General features: G+C 38.7%; 1 protein-coding gene across 1 annotated transcript in view; it reads right to left on the bottom strand.

Moving 5' to 3' along the window:
- Positions 1 to 167: 167 nt before the first annotated feature.
- Positions 168 to 20,910, bottom strand: part of MTMR10 (myotubularin related protein 10) — a 39,669-nt gene continuing 18,926 nt past the window's right edge. The window contains exons 6-16 of the mRNA XM_065641407.1: positions 13,099 to 13,189; positions 10,506 to 10,680; positions 10,005 to 10,092; positions 9,754 to 9,842; positions 8,637 to 8,767; positions 8,443 to 8,512; positions 8,180 to 8,250; positions 7,127 to 7,296; positions 5,622 to 5,792; positions 4,527 to 4,709; positions 168 to 4,001 (exon numbers count right to left, since the gene is read on the bottom strand). Of these exons, the coding sequence (XP_065497479.1) occupies positions 3,402 to 4,001; positions 4,527 to 4,709; positions 5,622 to 5,792; positions 7,127 to 7,296; positions 8,180 to 8,250; positions 8,443 to 8,512; positions 8,637 to 8,767; positions 9,754 to 9,842; positions 10,005 to 10,092; positions 10,506 to 10,680; positions 13,099 to 13,189 (1,839 nt within the window). The 3' untranslated portion in view covers positions 168 to 3,401. The remainder of the gene's footprint in view (positions 4,002 to 4,526; positions 4,710 to 5,621; positions 5,793 to 7,126; positions 7,297 to 8,179; positions 8,251 to 8,442; positions 8,513 to 8,636; positions 8,768 to 9,753; positions 9,843 to 10,004; positions 10,093 to 10,505; positions 10,681 to 13,098; positions 13,190 to 20,910) is intronic.

Raw genomic sequence — 20,910 nt, 5'->3', positions numbered from 1 at the left:
GGGAGCAGCAGTTCAGCTATCCAACTATTTAGCTCGATGGCCATACAAACGGAAGACACTGTAATAGAATGTTGAGAGAAAATAAGATCATTTGCACATTTTTTTAGTTAATTATCTTTCTACAGCAGTGTCCCTGCTTTTCTTGGAAAAAACAAACACACCCCAGCGCTATTTTTTTTTGTTAGAGAAAGCAAAAGAAAACCACCTGAAGTTCGCCATGGAAAGGTATGAACTTTTATTTAGTCTAATTTACTTCACATTCACAACTCAGCATCAGGATTTTATAATCTTCCTGGCACTGCTACTTTACTCAGTAAATCATTATCAGGCACAAAGGGTTTCATTTCAGTTAAAATAGTGAACTCTAAACCATCACAGCAACAGCATTAGAAACCTACTGCCTAGAGCAATTTGAGGTACAGATTTCTGTCTCTTATGTTAGAGGTAAATTTAAGATTTCATCCTTTGCTTAAATACATGTTAGAATGTTTTTTGGTTTTAATGTCTCTCCATCGAAGAGTAAGCCAAAACCTTTGCCCCAGTTGCTACAATTTCATTAGAAATACAAGGCAGTTAACACTGAAGTGGTATTGCAGGCAGGTGCACATTAAACTTGCGTGCAGGCCTGGGTATACACATACACCAACACACACTTCTCAATGCGTTTCTGGAATGGAAAAAAAATTCCTTGATACATGGCAGTAAATGGTAAATAGAGCTGTACTACCATGATCACTAAGTCTACAGTAAGCTCCACCTCGCAGCAATTAATGACACTGGAGGTCACTTTAACCGTATCAACCAGCGTTCCGTATTCCACCGTGTGGTTTACAGTGTAGTACAAAAGTCATGATACAACAGCCAGTAACAGCCAAAATAGTGCACGTTTTCTAGAAACAGACAAAAAAGAAGCTTCTTAGTAGTTTTTCTACTCTCGCAACACCAAAATGGCATTAACAGTATCTTGTTTTAAATGGTGAACAGAAGTTAACATTTGAAAATGTGTACGTATATATACACACACACACACATATATATACAGCTGTATGTCAGTATTCTGTACACAGACGTTAAAGATATGTACTCACACCCAAAATAGCTTTTGAAAGTTACTAAAGATGTTCAGAGCAGTCCCTACTGAGTATCGATAAGGCAACTGTGTAGAGTGGAGAATATTTTAAAATTAACATTTAGTACCTGTCTTTTAAAAGTAAATTAAAAAAACTAAGATGTTTAACTAAAGAGGAAGAAACAACATGTGCAGGCACCCATGCACAGCCAGCCAGCCAGCCAGCCGCTGTCCAGGTTCCGCAGCAGGCAGGGCCGTGTGAGCACAGGGGAGCAGAACCTTGTCCCCTGGCCCGGGACAGTGGGGACAGCTCTTCCCTCCTCCCTGCAGGAGCTGCCTCTGCTTGCCCAACTCCCTGCTTGAACTGCCTAAAATTCCTTTTTACGTCTGTTTGGCAAAATAGTTATTTAGACAGGTTTTGTTTACTATAAAGGCATATTATTTTTAACCCCCTCCCATGCTATATATATAAAATACAAAGACCATCTGCAGCATCTGTACACATCTTAGAAGTGAAATGCAAAAGTATCTGAAATCTCCTTATAAAGACAATCCTGTTTAAATATAGTACCCTTTTTTTCCCCCAAAGGGTACTAGCCTAAATTTTTTTTTTTTTTTTTTTAATTCCACCAGCTGCCTGTGTGGAGTAATTTATTTACACATTTTTTGGTACCTTTAAACCAAAAAAGTTATACTTTTAAGGGAAAAAAACAAAGAAGACAACACCATAGTTTTAAAATTGGTACCAAAAGAAACTAAGCACACAGGTTGAGGTCTTTTAAGTCAAGTATCAGGCAGTAAAGCAGTAAGCTAATGGAAAAAAAAAAAAAAAAAATCACAAAAGCAAACTAATACAAACATTTGAATAATGAACAAATTGGATGACTGCTCCAGCAAGCTTGTAAATAAACACAACTAGTTTGTGGACCATTTAACATGTTCAGACCATCTTGCAGCATAATTAGGCAATTGAGGTGAATACACGTTTTTTCCTCACAAACAGTTGACCAGAACCAATCTGGCATTATGTCACAACACGCATGTACGTGTCCCCATGCAGACGCACCTGCGCACATGCACGCACACATACCACTCGGCCTCTTTGCATAAAAACAGGTTTTTGGGGGTCTGGTTAGTTAAAAAAAGAAGTCTGCGCCCCACATTAGCTCACCTTTGCAATGGAACTGCCCACTTAACCCACCAAACCAAACATGGGGAAGAAAACAGCGTACCCAGCACCCCCCAACAGCTCTGCCCAGCAGGGAGTTTTTAGCCTGGGAAAACAAGAGTCCTGTATGCACTGGACATCTAGCACAAACCTTGCACCTATAAGGCCACTCCAGATGCAAATTCTCTACAAGAAATACTTAAGCAATCTTAAACATCCAAAACCCACATTGTGAGTTGGGCTGTGCTGGATACCAGTTTGGTTTTACAAACAAATGAAGAGCTCCAAATCCTATCCCTCCCTGCCTTTTTTTAAACTGTATTATACTGTGTTTTATCATCATGCAACTTCTTCTCCCCCCTCTCACTAAGTGAGATGAGCTTCTAGTCTATCATGTAAGGCCTTTGGTGCCTTAACTTGTGAGTCAGCGCCTGAACAGAGGTCAGCTGCATCAGAGTAACCTTGCTACTGTTTCCTCCCAATTAAAGGCACTTCTAAAGCTACTACAATACAATATTGACAGTAAACGTTTTAAGGTTAACAGTGCATTGTCCTGAAATTGGTTCAAGCTCATGTCAAAGAGCACAAATCTAATTGTTAACGAATACATTTTGGGGAGAGAAAGAAAAAGGAACGCCCCTGCCAGATACACACAGGGTGATGAAGTCACAGAACATTAGTATGTATGTATGTATGCATATATGTATTCTTCCTGAAGAGGCAGTCTGATAAAAGAGTTTGTTCCGAGATTTCAGCTGTTGGTCTGTGTCCACTGCACCTAACTACTGTGATTTGCCAGGCGGTTTCGACACAAGAGTCACTTCAGTCACTGTCTGGGAAAAAGATATTTCAAGCAGAACCCTCATTAGTGACCAGACCAAGCCTTTCAATTAGCTAATGAAATGCTCCACCGCATATAATGAGCCAAACCACAAAAATACAGAAGGATTAGGGACCAGAAGGCCTAGTAGATGAGAACTACTGAATACAAAATTGTGCGATTTGAAGCATGACTCGCTCTGCTTTTAAATATTTGTGCAAAACTTACGTAATGTTTGTATAGAAAAATTATTACAGCTATCAATGCCGCATTTAGCAGTGTTAACTTAGAAAAGACAGAATGATATGCTGTAATCTCCCCAACCTTTAAACCGTCACATCACCTCAGTCTTCATTTGCAAGCGTCTCAGTGGATAGCCAGATTTTGGCACCACTTAAAAATTTGCTTAAAGGCGTTCCCAGAATGCTCCGTCTGCACAGATTGCCTACAGGAGAAAATGGGAATGAGGAGGAGAGAAAGTCTGGGGCCCCAGAGGTATCATTTAAATGACATGCTCTGAAGTACATCCTGCTTTGATCCAGTTTCGAGCAGTTGCCTTGCACAGAAGAGTTGCTTTTGTACTGCCGAAGGTTCCGGTTTAACGTGTCTACTTCATCTGCCAGCAAAGAAACTTTATGGAAAGCAGTGATGAAGCCACCATGATTAATCTGGGCCTCAGGAACCCAGCGGAAGTAGCACAGTTTCCACAGTTTAATTTGTGTTCCAGAGATGCGGGGTAGAATTACGCCGTGCAAATCAACAGGCTTTGCAAACCAGTCTCTGAAGTACTGTTCCATATTGTTACTCTGACTCTCTGTTTGTTGTAAAAAGTCTGGTTTCAGTTTTAGTATCAGAGAGTTTCTTCTTGGAAGGAACTCCTGCTCACTGATGATTCCATTTTTTAATGCTGGGGGGACGCCTCGCAATGTGGAGCTGTAGTTTTTCTGCAGAAAAAAAATACTGTTGATTTTCGAGGTTTATGCTCATTTGAATAGCGGATTTCCCTGACCTGCTAGCATGCATCATCCAGAGAACATGATGTGACCTTTTAAACAGTTCTGAGCTTCGGAGACATTACTGTAGGGCTCACAGGGCAAAGAGTGTGGCCACCTGGGGCCTTTAAAAAGAAATACAAGTTTCCTAGACTTTCTAAAACAATAAATGATTGAATTAGTCAGTATTCACTGAAAAAAACCTGACAACCCTGGGGGAAAAAGGAAGCATATCATCTACTTTTCCAGGGTTGAAATAATGCAAATGTTAGCAGTGAGCTCACCCGTATCGGAAAATGTCCTGGAGCACAAGGCTCAACAATTTACATCTGTACTTCTACAGAAAATCATTTCTTTAGGCTGGGAAGCTAAGAGAATTAATGCTCCTGTTGCAGAGGGTGTAAAATGCTATGTAACAGGAAATTTTTATGCATCAACGCTTTATGGTTAAGCACAGGCTGCCATCACTATAGTTACCTTTGAGCGTTTAAAACTTTTCACGGCTCCATTGTGTACGCACGGCGCGCTCTTTCCAATATACAAAGGGTTGTGAAAGAGCAGGCAATCCCTGCTTGTAAACTGAAGAGACCAGTCCCAAACACAAGGAAATCTGAGGCCTTTCTCATCACCCAGCTGAATATTTTTGCTTATGGCAAATTCCTGCAAGAAGTTAACATTCAGACATATTAAAAATCAAACAAAACAAGCTTATTCACACATCTTAATTATAAACTAGTGCATAACTACTGGGCAAAGACGAGCAGCGATATCATTAAGAGGTGGTTGCAGATCGAAGCACCAGAGCAGCAAGACAGTCTGCTGCTGGAGAAACAGCTGTACCCTGGGTTTCATTTGTGCGATGCACAGGCAAAACTAATGCTTACTTAGCAAAAATTACTTTTCAAAAATGTTGTTTGTTTGTTTACTCTTAAACCCCGCAAGCTGTTACTTTGAGAATACACTAATGGTTCCTCAATGCTCTACTTCCCTGTAAGGCAGCTAGCTACAACTCTAACGGGAAAATATTTAACAAAATAACTAAGTCCTACTTTTATCAGCCATCGAATTTTTTCTACACACAGTTCTGATAAGCTCCAGTTCTCAAAAACAAATTTAGGTGTTCAGTTTTCTAAATGTCTTCGTTGGGCATTAGTATTTGAACTTCACACAGTCTTTTCCAACTTTTTCAACAATATAAACAATTATGTCAAGAGATTTCAAAGTTTGCCTGAAATGTGAAATTCTGTTTCTTGCCTGTCATTCTACTTTATCAGTTCCAGATATAAATCTGTTTCCTAGAGGAGCACAAATAATAATCTACAATAACAATGCTTTTCTAGAAAAATATAAAAAAGAAATTCAATAGACTTTCTTCTCACATAGTTAGTTACTGTCTATGCAAAGATCACCTGATCTGATCACATTCATCTGGGGAGCTGAATATTTTGCCCCAAACAGAGTGTGACATTTGGAAAACCACAAAGGAATACCATTGAGCTGAGATGATGTTCTTTCCAGAAGGGCATGCTGAAGTCTCTTATTTGCAAAGTAGGTGTAACACTTCATACTCACAGTGCTTTCCTTTACGCGCTGGTGAGGACAATTGAAAAGGAAGGTGCCAAACAAAGAGATACGTGCGCTGTCGTACAATATGGTCAAGTACACTTCAGAAAACTCGAAGGCTGCTGGGTATTGTTCTAGCAGCTGCCAAACACAGTCAAGAAACATCAAGAACAAAGGAGACTGGGAAAAGAAACAGAGAATTATCAAAGTTAACATAAGCTTTTCCCAAGTCATACCAATTTCTTTGCAGTTAGTGCTCCATTAGTGTTTTTAGCTATACCTCTGGTACATTCCCAGTAGGGTAAACTTGGACTAAATGTGCAGTATTTTATGTTTTATGATTTTATGCAATTGTAATACCCTCTATTCCTGTTCAGCCACTTTCACCAACAACCACGGCAACTGCCTTTCTCAGCATGACCTTGCACAGCTTTCCCTTCTGTGTAAGAAGCCAGTCAGTTCTTTCCTGGGCTCTCTTCATACTCACATAGCTGCACAAATGCTTTCTGCCATCTTGCATGTCCCTCTTAATTCCAAATTAGTGCTTGTATGAGCCTCCATTACTACTTGGCCTTATTTTCACAATGTATATACTTCCCTCATGCTTGAAATGACTGGAGAGTTTAGGATTATCTTCTCATTACACTTTCTAGCTCTTTCCACTGTGGCCCCTGAATGGCAGAAGTATAAACTATCCTTTATATAAAGCTTTAGAAATATTTTCCCAGTTTCTCTCTTCTGTATGTCCTTTCCTAGGGTCAAAACATCTGCTTTCTCATTATTTCCCCCCTTGTTATTTCAGTTTCTTTATCCCCCCATGCATTCTCTGCTTAGTGCTCGGTGTCCTCAGTGTGTTGGCTCCACTCTCTGGGGATATTGCTTGTCTGTTACTCTTGGGCACTGTCCCCAACAAAGGCTGCCAACCTAGCGTCTGCTGTTTGTCCAACTGCATTTATAAGTCTCTCCTTCACAATGAGGAGGCCAGATAAGATTAGCTGGAAATAGTGAAAATCAAGCACTATGTTACCCTCTATAAATCTGTTTGGCAGCTGTGTATCACTTCATAAAGCTGCCATACTTCTCTACCAGCCCAATACTTCGAAAAATATCGCACATTGCATTCAAAACAAGGGGGATGAAAACAGATTCCCTTGGTAAAACAAACATAACAAACAACACTGTCCAAACCCACTCCTAACCCCCTTTTATTTCAATTTAAAATGTGGGCTGTGCTAGCATTTGTAACAGTGGCACCTTTCCATGCATAACACTGAAGCCAAACATAAAAACCCAGCAACACTTGATTGCACCTGGTGTTTCACTGATTCTCAGATGGCTACAGAGGATAAAGAAAATATAACTCTATCCTGGACAAAGACTCATTTTCTTTGACAGTTTCATGAGATTTGAAAGCATTAAAAAGTATTTTTACTTATAAGATTTCCGTGTGAATAAATGTTCAGGCTCATATTAACCAGATAGTGTTATCACAAACAAAAACGATTCATTTTTACCTCTTTGTCAGATCTCTTTAAGTGGTTACACCTATCTAAAAACTGATATCCTGCCATGACCCATTCCTTCTGTATTAAGCTTTGAAATCCAACAATTGTTCGGAAATACGGATCCAGCATGACTTGAATGAGAGAAGCAGTAAGACAGCTCAGGTCCCGTCCCTCTTCCTCTGTGAATAACATACAGAATGTATGAGATACATAAGGTATATATGCACATATACAGAATTAGATCTCAAAGAGCAAAAAGTGGCAACTAGGTCTAGTGTTTTTCTTCAAATTTCTTTTAAAACGTGCTTTTTGCTGCTGTAATTGTTCTCCTAGTTAAAAAAAAAAAAAAGAAAAACACACCTTTTTTTTTTTTTTTAACCTGAGACTCATACTATAGAAAAGGTTCCTGAGGTATCCAGCACAACCATGCCTTCATCAAAAACGAAACACCCACCAAACACCTGGTATTTAAACCAAGATGTGCTGAAAAGGAGGGTGTTCATGTTGCTGGAGATTTTCCACATATTTTCCACCCTAAAGCAGTTTTTGGAAGGCCATTATATATGGCACGTGTGATCAGGTCTTGTAAAAATTACAGAAATTGCAACATTTCTGATCCTGACATGACCAAGTTTTCCAGTGTCTTTTTTTTTTTTTTTTTTTTTCCTGGAATATCTGTTTGCCCTTACACAACAGCAGCCACTGCTAGTGAAATACTTTTGTATATAGGACCTCTGAATAAAACTAGGTATTAGCCTAATTAAAATTAGACATTAGCCTAATTAACACAGTACAAAACTTCATCCTGAAGCTTTGATTCTATCACATCATTACGAGGATAAAACCCACAAAGACACAGTGAAATATTTCTTTGATGCTACAGACTGTCCTACAGTTCAGTTACATAACAGAACAATTTTCCTTTCTAGTTTCTCAAATGCCTAAAATATTTAGAAGCAAGGGGGATTATGTATAAAGATTACAGCTGATTTTATCTAAATGTGTTTATCTGCACTATCATACTAATGCTAAGAATTACAGCGTGCTATATGGTTGCATTACCTTGTAGAATTACAGAAACATGCTTACACTCCATCATATATACAAGCTCAGCAGAATGCTTAAGAAATGACCTAGACAGGAAAAGAAAGTGTACAACAGTCAATATAACAGGTTCACGCTCTAGAAGAAAAACATATTTGGGATATCTATAATTACCTAACTCATATATTGAAACAGACAATCCTTCAACTGATTCACTGCTTATTTACGCTGGTGAAAGTTTTTCACATCTCATTAACCATCATTTTATTAATGGTACAAACCTAATATACTCTAACCAGTGAGTATTTTCCAGTGAGGACAGCCACTTCTCTTCAGTTTCTTCAAAAGGCTCTGCAAGAAGGAAAGTGATTACATTGCAGAACAACTTCAAATAACTATTCCTGTTAGCCAGATGTATTAGAATTTATGTATTTCAAGAAAATAACCACCATGAAAGACGGACAGTCCAGCGTACCATTAACACACAGCTGTTTGAGCTTGATATGTGCAGCCTGGATTTCCTGGATGTTGGGGAGACACTTGTCCAGATCGGATTTGTAAACGTCACTTCTCAAGGGATGGCTTCGAGTTATTGCATTGCAAATCCTAAGTAAGAAAAAGAGCCAGCTATTTTATTCTTGGAGAAGAGAGAAAGTCTTTCAGGAAACTTGCCACAGTCCTTGACTGCAAACAACTAAAACATGCACCTGATTTAAAAAAAAAAAAAAAATCTAGTTCATATTCAGGAGATATATTGCTCCCGCTACCAAGCTGACTCAAATATTTTTGGTATCTGCTAATTACAAAACAAAAAAATAGAAACACTGGATCATTAAAACAACACGTTTGGGGAATGCAAATCTGAGGCTGTTAAACAGACAGTTAAATAACTCTATTCATTTTTTAATTTTCCACAATTTTTAGTAAGACTTATCTATGCTAAATAAACAGAACATACATAACGTTTATAAAGCCAGGACATCTGACAGGGCTTCAAATAAAACTCAGACCTCCAGCCTAAAACAGACAATGCAAGTGTTTGTACTACTACAGAAAGTCACCCTACAAATTAAATCAAAGAACAAAAAATACCAAGCTAGTAAACTACTTATGCAAGGCTCTAAATGCCTTCATCTTCCATCAAGGACAGTGAACGACTAATATTTCACAGAAATACCATGTGCATTGTAGCACTAAATCTCTAGAACTTTGTTTCCCAATGCCACAAATAAAGTGTCTGATTTTTACATTGTCTTGCTGAAACAGGTAAGAAAATCTCCACCAACCTAAGTTGTATTACGGCAACACCAACAGAAAATACTAAGTCTGATCCTTTTATCAATAAATTTGGTCATTTGAATGACGAGCCGTCTAAAAAATAAACATCCCTTAAAATTTGAAAAATTATTCAATATTCAAAACTGAAGCAGACCTTGAATAGAAATTGTGCCACAACTGGATTCGGAGAACAGTTTCTCAAAAGCTATTGCACTACAGCATCATGAAGCAAGAACTGCTGCTCTGTGTTACACAGTCACCACTTGTGTTACCTTATGCAACTGATTAAAAGAATAACATAACTAATCATTTACCTTTGATCAATTCTTCTTTGTTGCAACACATCTTTAATGTTGGCCATTCTTACAAGGGCACTCCCATTAGGGTGATTCCAGGACCATAACTAATATGGGAAAAAAACCGCAAAATAATGCAGGTTAGTGTCATTCCATAGACTTTTTTTTTCTTAATGCTATACACAAAACTATGTTAATTGGCACACATATCTTAAAGATTAATATTGTACGATGATAAAGAACAGTAACAGAATAAAGACTACACTTACTGGCATTCGTCTGCCAATAAAAGAATAGGAGTATAGCTTGAGGTCTTGATCTGCTAAGGAAGATGGAACCACAAAATATTCTGGAAGGCTTGGGGAAAAAAATATGATACAAAAGGTTACTTTTCCCTAAATATTTTACCAGATTTTCTCTTGTTGCAATGCTGTCTTACCAAATGTTAAACTATAATGCACCCGCCTCTAATACCACAGCGCTAACTGGTTGTCCTGTCTGCATGATCTTACATATCGTTGGTACAGCTCAGATGTATTTGTTCAGAAATGCGCATGTTTCAGAGGGAAATACAAAAGCATGAAAGCAACAGATGCCAAAAGATGACATTTCCTTTAATGCCGACACTTGCAGGATCTTTCAGCTGAGAGCCTCTCCAAAGAGTGGCACATTTATGAGGTGAAGTGCTCCGTTACATAGGATGGAGGCTTTATAGACAGGAAAAGACAGTGTAATCATCTTGTTTTCTTCTACTTGTGCTAGAAACTTACCAAGTAGATATCATATAACCTTCATTGACTGAACAGACTCTCCACTCCGATGCACCTGTCCTTTTGATTTCTCTGTCCCAATCAGAGTATGTTTCAAACAAAGGCGTCTGCTGACCGCTGGCACTGCCAATGCCGCCACCACCACCTCCTGGCTCTATTCCATTCACCTTCTTTGCTAGGAAAAGAAAATTCATCAATGCACATTTAAAAAAGAAAACGGAAAAACAATCAAACTCTTCACCTTCCTAATCACAAGTATTACAACAGATCAGTGATTTAATGACAGTTTGGCGATACATGAAGATGTAAATGCATTTTTTCCTGCAATTTCATCAGAGAGGCTACATAAAATTGGTATGTTGTACTGCTTGACAGAAAGCAAGCCATAAGAACACTCAGGAAGTAATGCTATCTTCAGTCACAGGATTTCTCTCTTCGACATGCCAAAGTTGGTGATGTTTTAGAAACATGAAACCTTCATAGGCTACCTTTTAATTAGGTACCTTATGAAGACAGCAAAATAAAACTTGTATCAATTAAACAGCTTTTCTTTAAAAATTACTGCTGTAATAACAGCAAATAAAACAAATTGAAGGCCAGGTTAAAATATATATCTATATATATATTTATTAATACACCCACACTAAAAGATAGCCTACCATTTTGTGGCTAGGGACCAAGAAACAGATGTAGTGTGTTACTAATACAGAAGGATCTCCTCTGCTGGGCATTCTTTAGGAGCCAAGGAGGCAGTCGGCTGTGTCAAAGGAGAGACTACGTTTTGTTTCTTGACACTTGGAAGTAAATTTTTAGACGAAAGTGAAATAAAGTGAGACTCAACCCTGTGACCTCCCCCATGCAAGCTCCCAGCATTAGCAAGGGGCTGTGCAGGTGTGTGCCTGCCCACACAAACCAGAGCACAGCGTCAGGCCTCTGCTGGGGCCTCAGCGACTGCGCAGGTTCTACTTTCTGTATCTTTCGGCTTCAGCCCTGCACTAGTACTCAGACTACTTATGTTTTTCCGAAGAAAACGACTCAAATCAGAATGAAGTAGTCGTTCAAAGACAGTATACAGAGAAATACGAATTTTTTTTTAAAAATGAAGGTTATAATTTTACTGTTCAATGGCAGGATATATCATTATTAAATATAGCCTAGGAAAAAATGTTCTACATATATACCAGAGAAATGCAGGCTCTTTATATTCCTCAAAAAGCACAAAGACAGTATTTCAACTTCTACTTTACTGGGACCAGCAGGGATAAAGAGTGATAAACCACAGTGCTGGAACTGTAAGAGCAAAGGCAGAGATCTATGCTACAAACACCAGGGTTCACAACAACAACAAAACCACCCCAACCCAAACCAAAGTATTTCAAACTCTCTTCTCCAGCAACTGCAGCACAGCAGAAAAACTACCCTTTGCCACTCTGGTCCTGCTGCTCCAGAGGAACATCTTTTACCCACCTTCCTGGAATTCTTCCACTAGGTACTTTTCCATACAGCAAACGGTATTTTACAGACAGAGTAAAGGCAATTTTGTGACAACCTAACATTTTGCTCACACTCCAGTTTAACTTTTTATTGTAATTTCATCTGCAATTTGGCTTCCTCCCTATTACTTTATAATGCTGAAGAGTACATGGACCTTAATAACCACCCAAGTTTTATCAGGTAAAAAATCATATGTGTAATTAAGTGTGCAACATAATCACGTGCACACTTAGTTCTTGTGCATGCACAAGGCATTCATTCATGTAGGCATCTGCACGAAAAATATGCATTTTTGTGCAAAGTTGAAGGCCTGAGCTCATAATTCCACAACATTCAAATTTTGTAACAGGCAGATCTGTGGTTTCTAATGCCAGCTGCTGAGTAAATATTTCAGTACCACAGAACTACATCAATGGCACTTTCTCTATCTGGAGGCTTGTTATGCTAGAACTGATGGTTTTCAGCTGTGTATTGGCTGGGGAACACTAAGCAGTGACCGCACAGCATTACACTAGAAATCAAGTTCCAAAGGCATCTTTTTCAGGCTTACCTAACTGACAAGGTTCAGTTGGAGATTGGCCTTGAGCAGAGAGGGTGTGCTCCAACTCAGCAGGGGTGGTGGAGGTTTTGAGTGGTAAGAACTGCCTAGTAAGCCTCTAGGAAAGAAGGTTTGGAGTCCCAAGTTGCACAAATCCTCCTGCAATACCACCAGAAGAGAAACTTATTCCCAAAAGAAGGGCAGGTGAACAAGCCTGCCTGATGGGAGATTAGCTGGGTACCTACAGTACCAACATAGACATAAAATAGGAGGATCGAAGCGTGAATTGAGAAATATGAGTATTCATGCTGACGTAAGTGCTGACATAGGTAGTTTTGTTTTGTTTCAGACAGGAAAGACATTTCTTTTGATTTTGGTCGTTAATGTCTATCACAACGTACGACGTATAACCAAAAGTAAGAGCTTGGGTGCAGGGCAAGCCAATTTTACTACCCCTGGAGAAAGCCTCAAATGCTTTTTGCCATTGCTTCTAGACAGAAATCTTACTAAAATTACATATTATGGAATAGGAAAAAAAAATCAAAATACTTTTATACTTACCTGGATGATGATACATTTCCCCAACATACTCAAATGCAAAGAGAAGCTGAAGATCTGTTGGCTGAGAATAATGAGCTATTGCAAGGCACACCTAGGAAAGAAACATTTATTACTGTTATTTATAGATATAAAATGTATTACCCTTAACAACGAAAGCGTGAAATACACAGAGCAGAAGTGAAAAATCAGTCTTCTTGTGTTTTATTTCCATATTTCATTAGAGAAGACTGAATTATATGGTTAAACATACTCATATTTGCCAACAGACCATTACTGTAATCGTAACAGGTGAGTCCACGACCGTCTATCAAGAATGATTAACTGATAAGGGTGGACTGAGCTTTTGCGAGAAAGGTCAGACTGCAACAGGCGTCTCTAGACTGGATTCTCTGGATCAACAGAGACAAGCAAAGACTGGACTATGGAGCCGTGCCTGCCCACCCGCACGGAGCAGGAAGGAGAACAGAAAAATAAGAGTGTAACATTCTTGGTGGTGAGCACAGTACAGCAAAATTTCATTTCTAACTGGTCTTTTTTTTTTTTTTTTTTTTTTTTTTTATAATAAAGAGTACTTATCAATGTAGCACAAGAACATAAGAATAGCCATACTGACTCAGTTCAAAAGGTCCGGCCTCACCCTCTGTTCCCGACAGTGGCCAGCAATCGACACTCAGGCAAGAAGGTAAAAACAGAGCAAGCATATCCTAAAGTTTTACCATGGCATTTTTCAACAGTTCACAGTTCAGGCACTTGCTGAACTAAAATCTGGTATCAGTCAATATTCAACACCATTTGACAGATATTTCTTCTACAAATTTGTCAGTTAGGCCAAGAGGTTTTTGAAGTGCGACTTCCTTTTACAAAAGCCCTGTTGGTTCTTCCCTGAAGTATCTTATTTAACCAAAAATTTGTATCTAATTAATTTTTAATTATCTTTTCCACTAATTGACCCCATATAGGCATCAGGCTTACCAGTCTGCACCAGGCAAAACACAACCTTCAAAAATTTCTGCTCTTGGAAGATGTCCAGGACCTACACCAATCCTGCATCTCATTAAGTTATATTCCAAAATTATGAAGGGCATTTTTTAATATAAATAAAAAGCAAATTCTTCAGTAATAAATAACAGCTTTTCCCCCAGGTTACTTGGAAATAAGTAATTCAGAGTAGGAGATGCTTTCTTCATATTAGTCACTTGGTATTTTGTCAGCTAACAGCAGGTAAAAGATTCTCCATCAATCTCCTATTTCAATAAAAATTGAATTTTTAAGGTAGGTCCTTTTTGCCAAGTATGGGGGAACTACAGCTAATTAAACATGCCAGTAATCACCTCCTTCCCAGTCCCCAGCTGATCTTGAGAAATGAAACATCAGCCAAACTTTCTGACAGTAGCAAGAGGTCAGCTTCATTCAATTTTGGCCTAGTCCTTACAGGTTCTGTCCCAGATGACTGGATTTCATTCACAAGAAAAAGCCACCCATACCCTCGCGACGTCTGCAGGTTTACAGCAAGCTCCAACACTGCCTCTGACAATCTGGTGCATGAATCAGGTTTAAGTGGGCTGAGTCACAAGCCCTGCCCTGGGAAGGGAAAGGCAGCAGAGATTTCAAATGAGAAATGCATCCTCAGAACAGCACAGATTAACTTGGGGCACAAGGAAGAGTCTTGCCTAAGTCTTCACATTCTTTGTGACAGTCTTGGGACCAGCATCACATGAGCAACTGGTTTTCTACCTGTCTAAATTGTTCATTTTGGTAGAACCCGAAGATTATTAAAACTAAGAGTGCAGCAGATGGTTTAGGATTAGATACTAGACTTCAAATACAGTCGAGCTTTACTAGCCTTTGTCTCTCTAAATGTGGATACTCACTAACAAATACAAAAGATGCGACGAAAAACCTAATATCTAGAAGAATCAAATTCAGAAAGAAAAACAACTGTCAAGTGGAGACTGGTACTGTTATTCTCCAAAATTCAGGTCTTCATTGCGAGTGTTTAGCTTTGTCTCCTCCCCTCAGTATTTGCTACTCCATTTTACTAAAATGTACCTGCCTTATCTCTAAAGAAAATATTCAATAAAAAGGTTATAAAACACAGAACTGTTCTATATGTTCAGATACAGAAATTCCACGTGAAAAAGTTTTAAATTAGAGACATAGTATAAGCTCGTATTATTACCACCTAAAATTTTCCCATTTTTTCCCCTTCCCTTCAACTCTCCATGACTATATTTGGCAACACGTTGAGACAATTTATTCACTGTTTAGCTGGTTTGGATATTATTTTGAAAAACATTCTGTGCATCCATGAAGTTTTCTGCTACTGAAGGAAAGTTTTCATATTATCATGGACATAAAAGAAAGATTTGCATGTCACACGACTGAAGGAACACTGCTACTGGCAGCATCGTGCCACAGGAATAAACCTTGGGAGCTCACTTATGCCAAGTTCCTCATGGAGAAAGTTATTGTACCTGTACTAGCTTGGATGCAGCATATATGGCATTACGAAACCTTCACCATGTTTTTATTTAGTTCAGCTTTTGGTGGGGACATTCCTCACTGCTAATAAAACCAGTAATGACTGTAGACTAACTTGAGCTGCAATTTTTTGTTTTCACAAACACTCCTCAACAAAAAAATTCCTATCAAGTCTTAGAAGAACAGTTGCTTTATCTTATTCTCCCCACACTTTCAGTTCTACAATAAAACTGCAAAAGAAAATAGATGACAGGACATTCGGGGGGGGTGGCACAGGAAAGGAATTCATCCCCTCTCCCTCCCAAGAGTAAAAGCATCACTGGGAAAGAGTCTAGCATGATTCTTCGAATGAAAATTTATAAGCTCATTTCCAGGATTTAGTAAAACTTTTAATAAGTCCTATGAAGTAACTGGAAGCCATGCACATTTTACTAAATCTTGTGATTTAAGTGTACAAATCACAGCTGAAGAAGGTGGCTGTTCCATAATACTTGGCCTCTTCTACCAGACTTCTTTTGCCTATCATTCACAATGAAACAAACTGGAAACCTGTACAGATACACATTTTTTTCTATGTAACTTCTCATTACTGTAATTTGTATTAACAGAGCTACTCCTCATCTTCATTTATGGGAGTGAGGGATGAAAGCATTCTACTATGCTCATCTACTCTCAAGGCTTGAGGATGAACTGCAGGACATTAAAAAATTCCATTATGCTGCCAAGTAACACAACAGAAATACAGTAAAACCTATTTTTAAAAGCAGCAGCTGAAATCTCTGTCATTTACTTGCCAAATCTGAGAAAGAAGAGTATGTGTGTGCTGTGTTAAGAGGGGTAAAATTGCAGGAGATAGTAAGCATTCGGATCCGGTTCCCAGAAAATATGAGACCAGAGCTGTACTTTTGAACCCAGCAGCTGAAAAATGCTCGCAGGTGTTCCACAGCGCAGACATAACTCACAATACCAGGTATTGCATGGGTGGAACAGTCCGCCTGTAGATTACAACACAGGTTTAGGACCTTTATTTCTGTTATTAAAAAAATATTTATCCTGCTATTGTCTTCATTTTTACATTTCAGACAAATTCCACTCACATAGACACTAAACAAGTATTAAAGACTTACTCAGTTTATTCCTCACTACATCCATAGAGCAGCTTTATTGTCTGAAAGTTTCAAAAGACAAGCACATTCCACAGATCGCAGCAGATTATCACCACAAGAAGAAAGCTCTTAAATTGGAGGACAAACATGTTTTACAGGAAATGTTCTCATATCAAACTGAAAAATGTTTGGTATTTTTGCCAATTTACAATTGTGTAAAGCTGAAGCTAGGCTCAGTCCAGTAACAAGAGAATAGACTGTTTGTTGGAAAGTTCATTTATTAAAAGAGTAAACACAATGGCTGTAATTATTTCATAGTACAAAGGCCATTTCGCTATGTCGGTGTCCCCTGTTCAAGCCCTATCTGAGAAAAATAAACAGTACTTTCAGGGTAAGCCCTCTTCTTCTTCAACACAAATTTTACCAAAGATGAGAGCTTCAAAAAATTGCTCATGCTTTTGGAAAATCTCATTTTGAATAGTCATGTTTAAGATGTGCTCAGCGTACCCCTGCATTTCACCTCCTTCCCGAGTCCAGGCTCCCGGTCCCTGCAGGAACACCATTTTCCCTCGCTCCGGCAATTCCTGTTCTGAGCAGACACCTGTGACAGCAAGTCACGCAATCAGGACCAGAGCCAGTCCCACAGACACACGGTTTGTTCATCTTCCTGGGCAGAAGTCTTCTTGGGAAAACAAGCTCTCAGGTACCAAGACTTTTAGCCCTAACCATCGTGTGCATTCTCCTAGCTGCTAAGCTATGAATTGTCTGACTGAGAATTTTTTTTTTCTTCTATCTGTAATAAGTCCAATACCAGCTATATGTAATAGTTAAACTGGTTTGAGTACGAGTAACTCACACAAGAGAAAACAATACAAGTGTTTCAGAAGCTGAAGTAACTTTTTAGATATCAGAATCCTTGTTTGTACATGAACATTCTAAGTATAGCTTTCCTAAGCCTTAAGAGAAATATTAAAATACATTGCTATTTTTTAAAAATACCTTTGGATAAGTTTACTTCTGAAAAAAAGTTTTCTTCACCCCCTCCAAAGACCATAAAGGTAACAACTTCTCATGCATTCCCAGTGTCTTGAGATATTACCAATTTTGTGATCTGTATAAACAATTAGAACAAGGTAATACAGAAGCTGGGGGGGGAGGAAGACATTAGAAAGGGTCAGGATCGATTGTCCACAACCCTCAGAGTTTCATACTACTCTTCATAACAGTTAGGAAAAAACCGTTCCTCTCCATCCCAAGTGTTATGACATGTGAGAAGCCTAGTTTTGATTGCACAGGAAACAAGATTTGAGATAAATAAATTTCCTTCTGTTTTGATTAAGCACGTTTCTGAAACTGTTCTCATACTCATTTAAAAAAAACTTCCTGAAGGAAAAGAACTGAGGGAGTTCCAGAAGAGAAAGGGACCGAGAAAATGGAGATCTATTTAGGAAACAGATTATAGGGTGTGTGCCACTCTGGGGCACTGCCAAGGTTCATATGTGTGGTGAGGCAACACGCTCTCATCTAACAGTCCTAAGATCTAAAGCCTCACCTTGTCATACATTTTAATTGCTCAGTCTAATGTCAAGTATTGCCGTGGTTAGAACTAGCACGCGTTCTCAGTTTGACTGTTTGTTGTGATATTTGGAACAAAATCATTCCTTTTCCTTTAAGGAATGTGAAATGCTGCCTCTTTCACACTGCCTGACTTCAGACTTCCCCAACTCGCTTCCCCATCCGCCGCTTCCTCCCACACCCATCTGGCTTTCCTTCCCTTGGAGACTCTACAGCTTTACTTTAGAGACAAAACAAATTAAACTGCTGAATAGTGACGAGTGTGAGCTTCCATTCCCTCTATTATTCCTTAACTCTTGCCTCCCAAATATCCATTAATAAAAGTGAGGAAGGAAATATTTACTTAACTGATTAATGTTGAGACAGTATTTTATTAGCATGTATCGGCTGCAACTAACATTGAAGGTATTTTTCTAACAGAACTGATTTTTAAGCTTCTTCATAATAATTTATCCCAAAGTAAACTAATTCACTTCAAAATTCAATGTGTTTTTCCAATTTGTTTCTGTGTAGAGAAAAACACCTCTGAAAGTCGTACCAATATTACCCACACACCATGTCTATATGTGTATCAAGTCAGTCAGACTGTCCGCATCTGAAGCCTCAGTGCTTTCAAGCTTGGATCATTCTTTTCACACTTAGTACCAAAAAGAGACTCAGAATACTCTCAGTTCTAGTAAAGCAACTTAATTAGAAAGGGTTATTCTCCCTTATGCCCTGTTCAGCAAAAACAGAAGCTTCCTTAGGAACAGATTACGTTCTCTTTGCCAACATATATTTATGTAACTGAATGGTTTTGAGTATTTCCATTACATTCAAGGAACTACGCATGAACAAGTTACTTAACTGTATAAAGTTCTCCTTGTAACTATTCCATATGTTTAACGCTCATTTCAAAATAGTAATTATCAAGTGTATTCTTTTTCTTTCATTAACTATTGCTCTAAACGGAACATTTGCAAGCAGCTGGCAACAAGTTAGACACATTTATACTCTCATAGTTCCAAGTGTGTTATTTTAGCAGGTAGATATTTCATTTTGACCTACCAGTGCTTTATTCATAGGATGATACTCCTCTATATTACCAGGATGACATTTACTTAGAAATCTCCCTGCTCTGATTTGTATAGCTGACTGTATTTATGTAACGTTTGCTAAAGGACACTATTTATGATTTACAATGCACTAACATGCAGGTCTCTTGCATTACAGAACAGAGACTATAATCCTATCTGTAACATCACTTTCCATTCTGCTTATTTTAAAAACAAGTGAAAAAAGCCTTATTCAAAAAAACTTCAGTCATAAGTACTTCAGACATGATTTAAATTACAGCCTGCAGAATTCACTGATTCCAGAGATTCTGAGTTCTGCAGTTTCTCAACACTAAGCACCCTAGAAAACCTTCATAAAACACATAAGCACAATTTGTCAGTTCATTTTTTACTCAGGAGGTCTTCGTATCTAGCTCCAAAAGGAGCATAAGCAGATTTGTGAGGAAAAAATACAGCTGACAATTGTTTTGGTTTTTTTCCTCAAAGAGATGACTGGAGATTAGGCCCCTAAGTCCAAAGGAAGGCAGAGAAGCTGGAGAGGGTCCCCGCGGTGGGCTACCAATATGACTATGGGCCTGAAATACATCTTCTGAAGAAACCGGGCTCATTCAGCTGAGCAATAATGAGACTGCAGGAAACCACTACCAGGAAGGTAGTTACAGACTCTGTATGGGCAGCAGCCAGAATCTCATCTTGGGACATTCAAGTTGGACATCAGGAAAAACATATACCACTGGAACAGGTTACCCATAGGGAGAAGGCTCTTCAGCCTTGCTGGTTTTCAAGATACAACTGGACAAATCCACAGCTAACCTGATCTAATCCTGACAATTCGGAAGAGAAATCTAGCACCTCTGGCTCCATGGTCAGGTCTGTACTACAACATTTTCTCAGCCAGAAGACAACGCTAGCACACTCAGCTGAAGAGAAGAGCTGGAAGTCCCTCTCATCAGTGCTCAGTTATACTTCAAGTCTTAGTCCTCCCTACAAAAGTTATGCACACACAATGATTTCCAAGTAGACAGCTACCAATGTGGTCATGCAGAAGTTGCTGGATGTAAATATACATTATGAAGGGGCCCTTCAGAATCATAAGGAGGCCTGACCACCTTCCTTTGTTTTTAAATATCAGGATAACCTTGCTAATACATACTATTTGAAGGGCAGGGGAAAACAAAACAAAACCAAAACAACAAACAAACAAAAAAACCCACAACAGATAAAATCTTTCCAGAGTGCGGTGCTAGCAGGCCATTTAAGTGCCAGAAAGAACAAAATAACTCCATTCAATATGCCATGTAAGACCATTCTAGGTGTGTTGACCAGCATCCCAAAATAATTCAAGCAAAATCCTGATAGAAGAAATCTGATCTAAGGACCTCACAATTTTAGACACTTGTATTTTAATGCTAACAGAATAATGTTATTATGGAAACATTAGATTAAGTTAACAGAATCTTATCTCCCTTCAGTAAAAGTGTGCTTCTGTGATACACCCACACAAAGTCGCACTAACCTACTTGCTCCATCCAAACTCCAATAGTAGCTACCCAGCTGACAGTATGATTTGTGCAAGTTTTCTTCCACTTCTCTGG

The sequence above is a fragment of the Caloenas nicobarica genome, chromosome 10 (genome assembly GCF_036013445.1).
Source record: "Caloenas nicobarica isolate bCalNic1 chromosome 10, bCalNic1.hap1, whole genome shotgun sequence".
NCBI classification, from domain to species: domain Eukaryota; kingdom Metazoa; phylum Chordata; class Aves; order Columbiformes; family Columbidae; genus Caloenas; species Caloenas nicobarica.
This window is presented reverse-complemented; position numbering and strand designations above follow the sequence as displayed.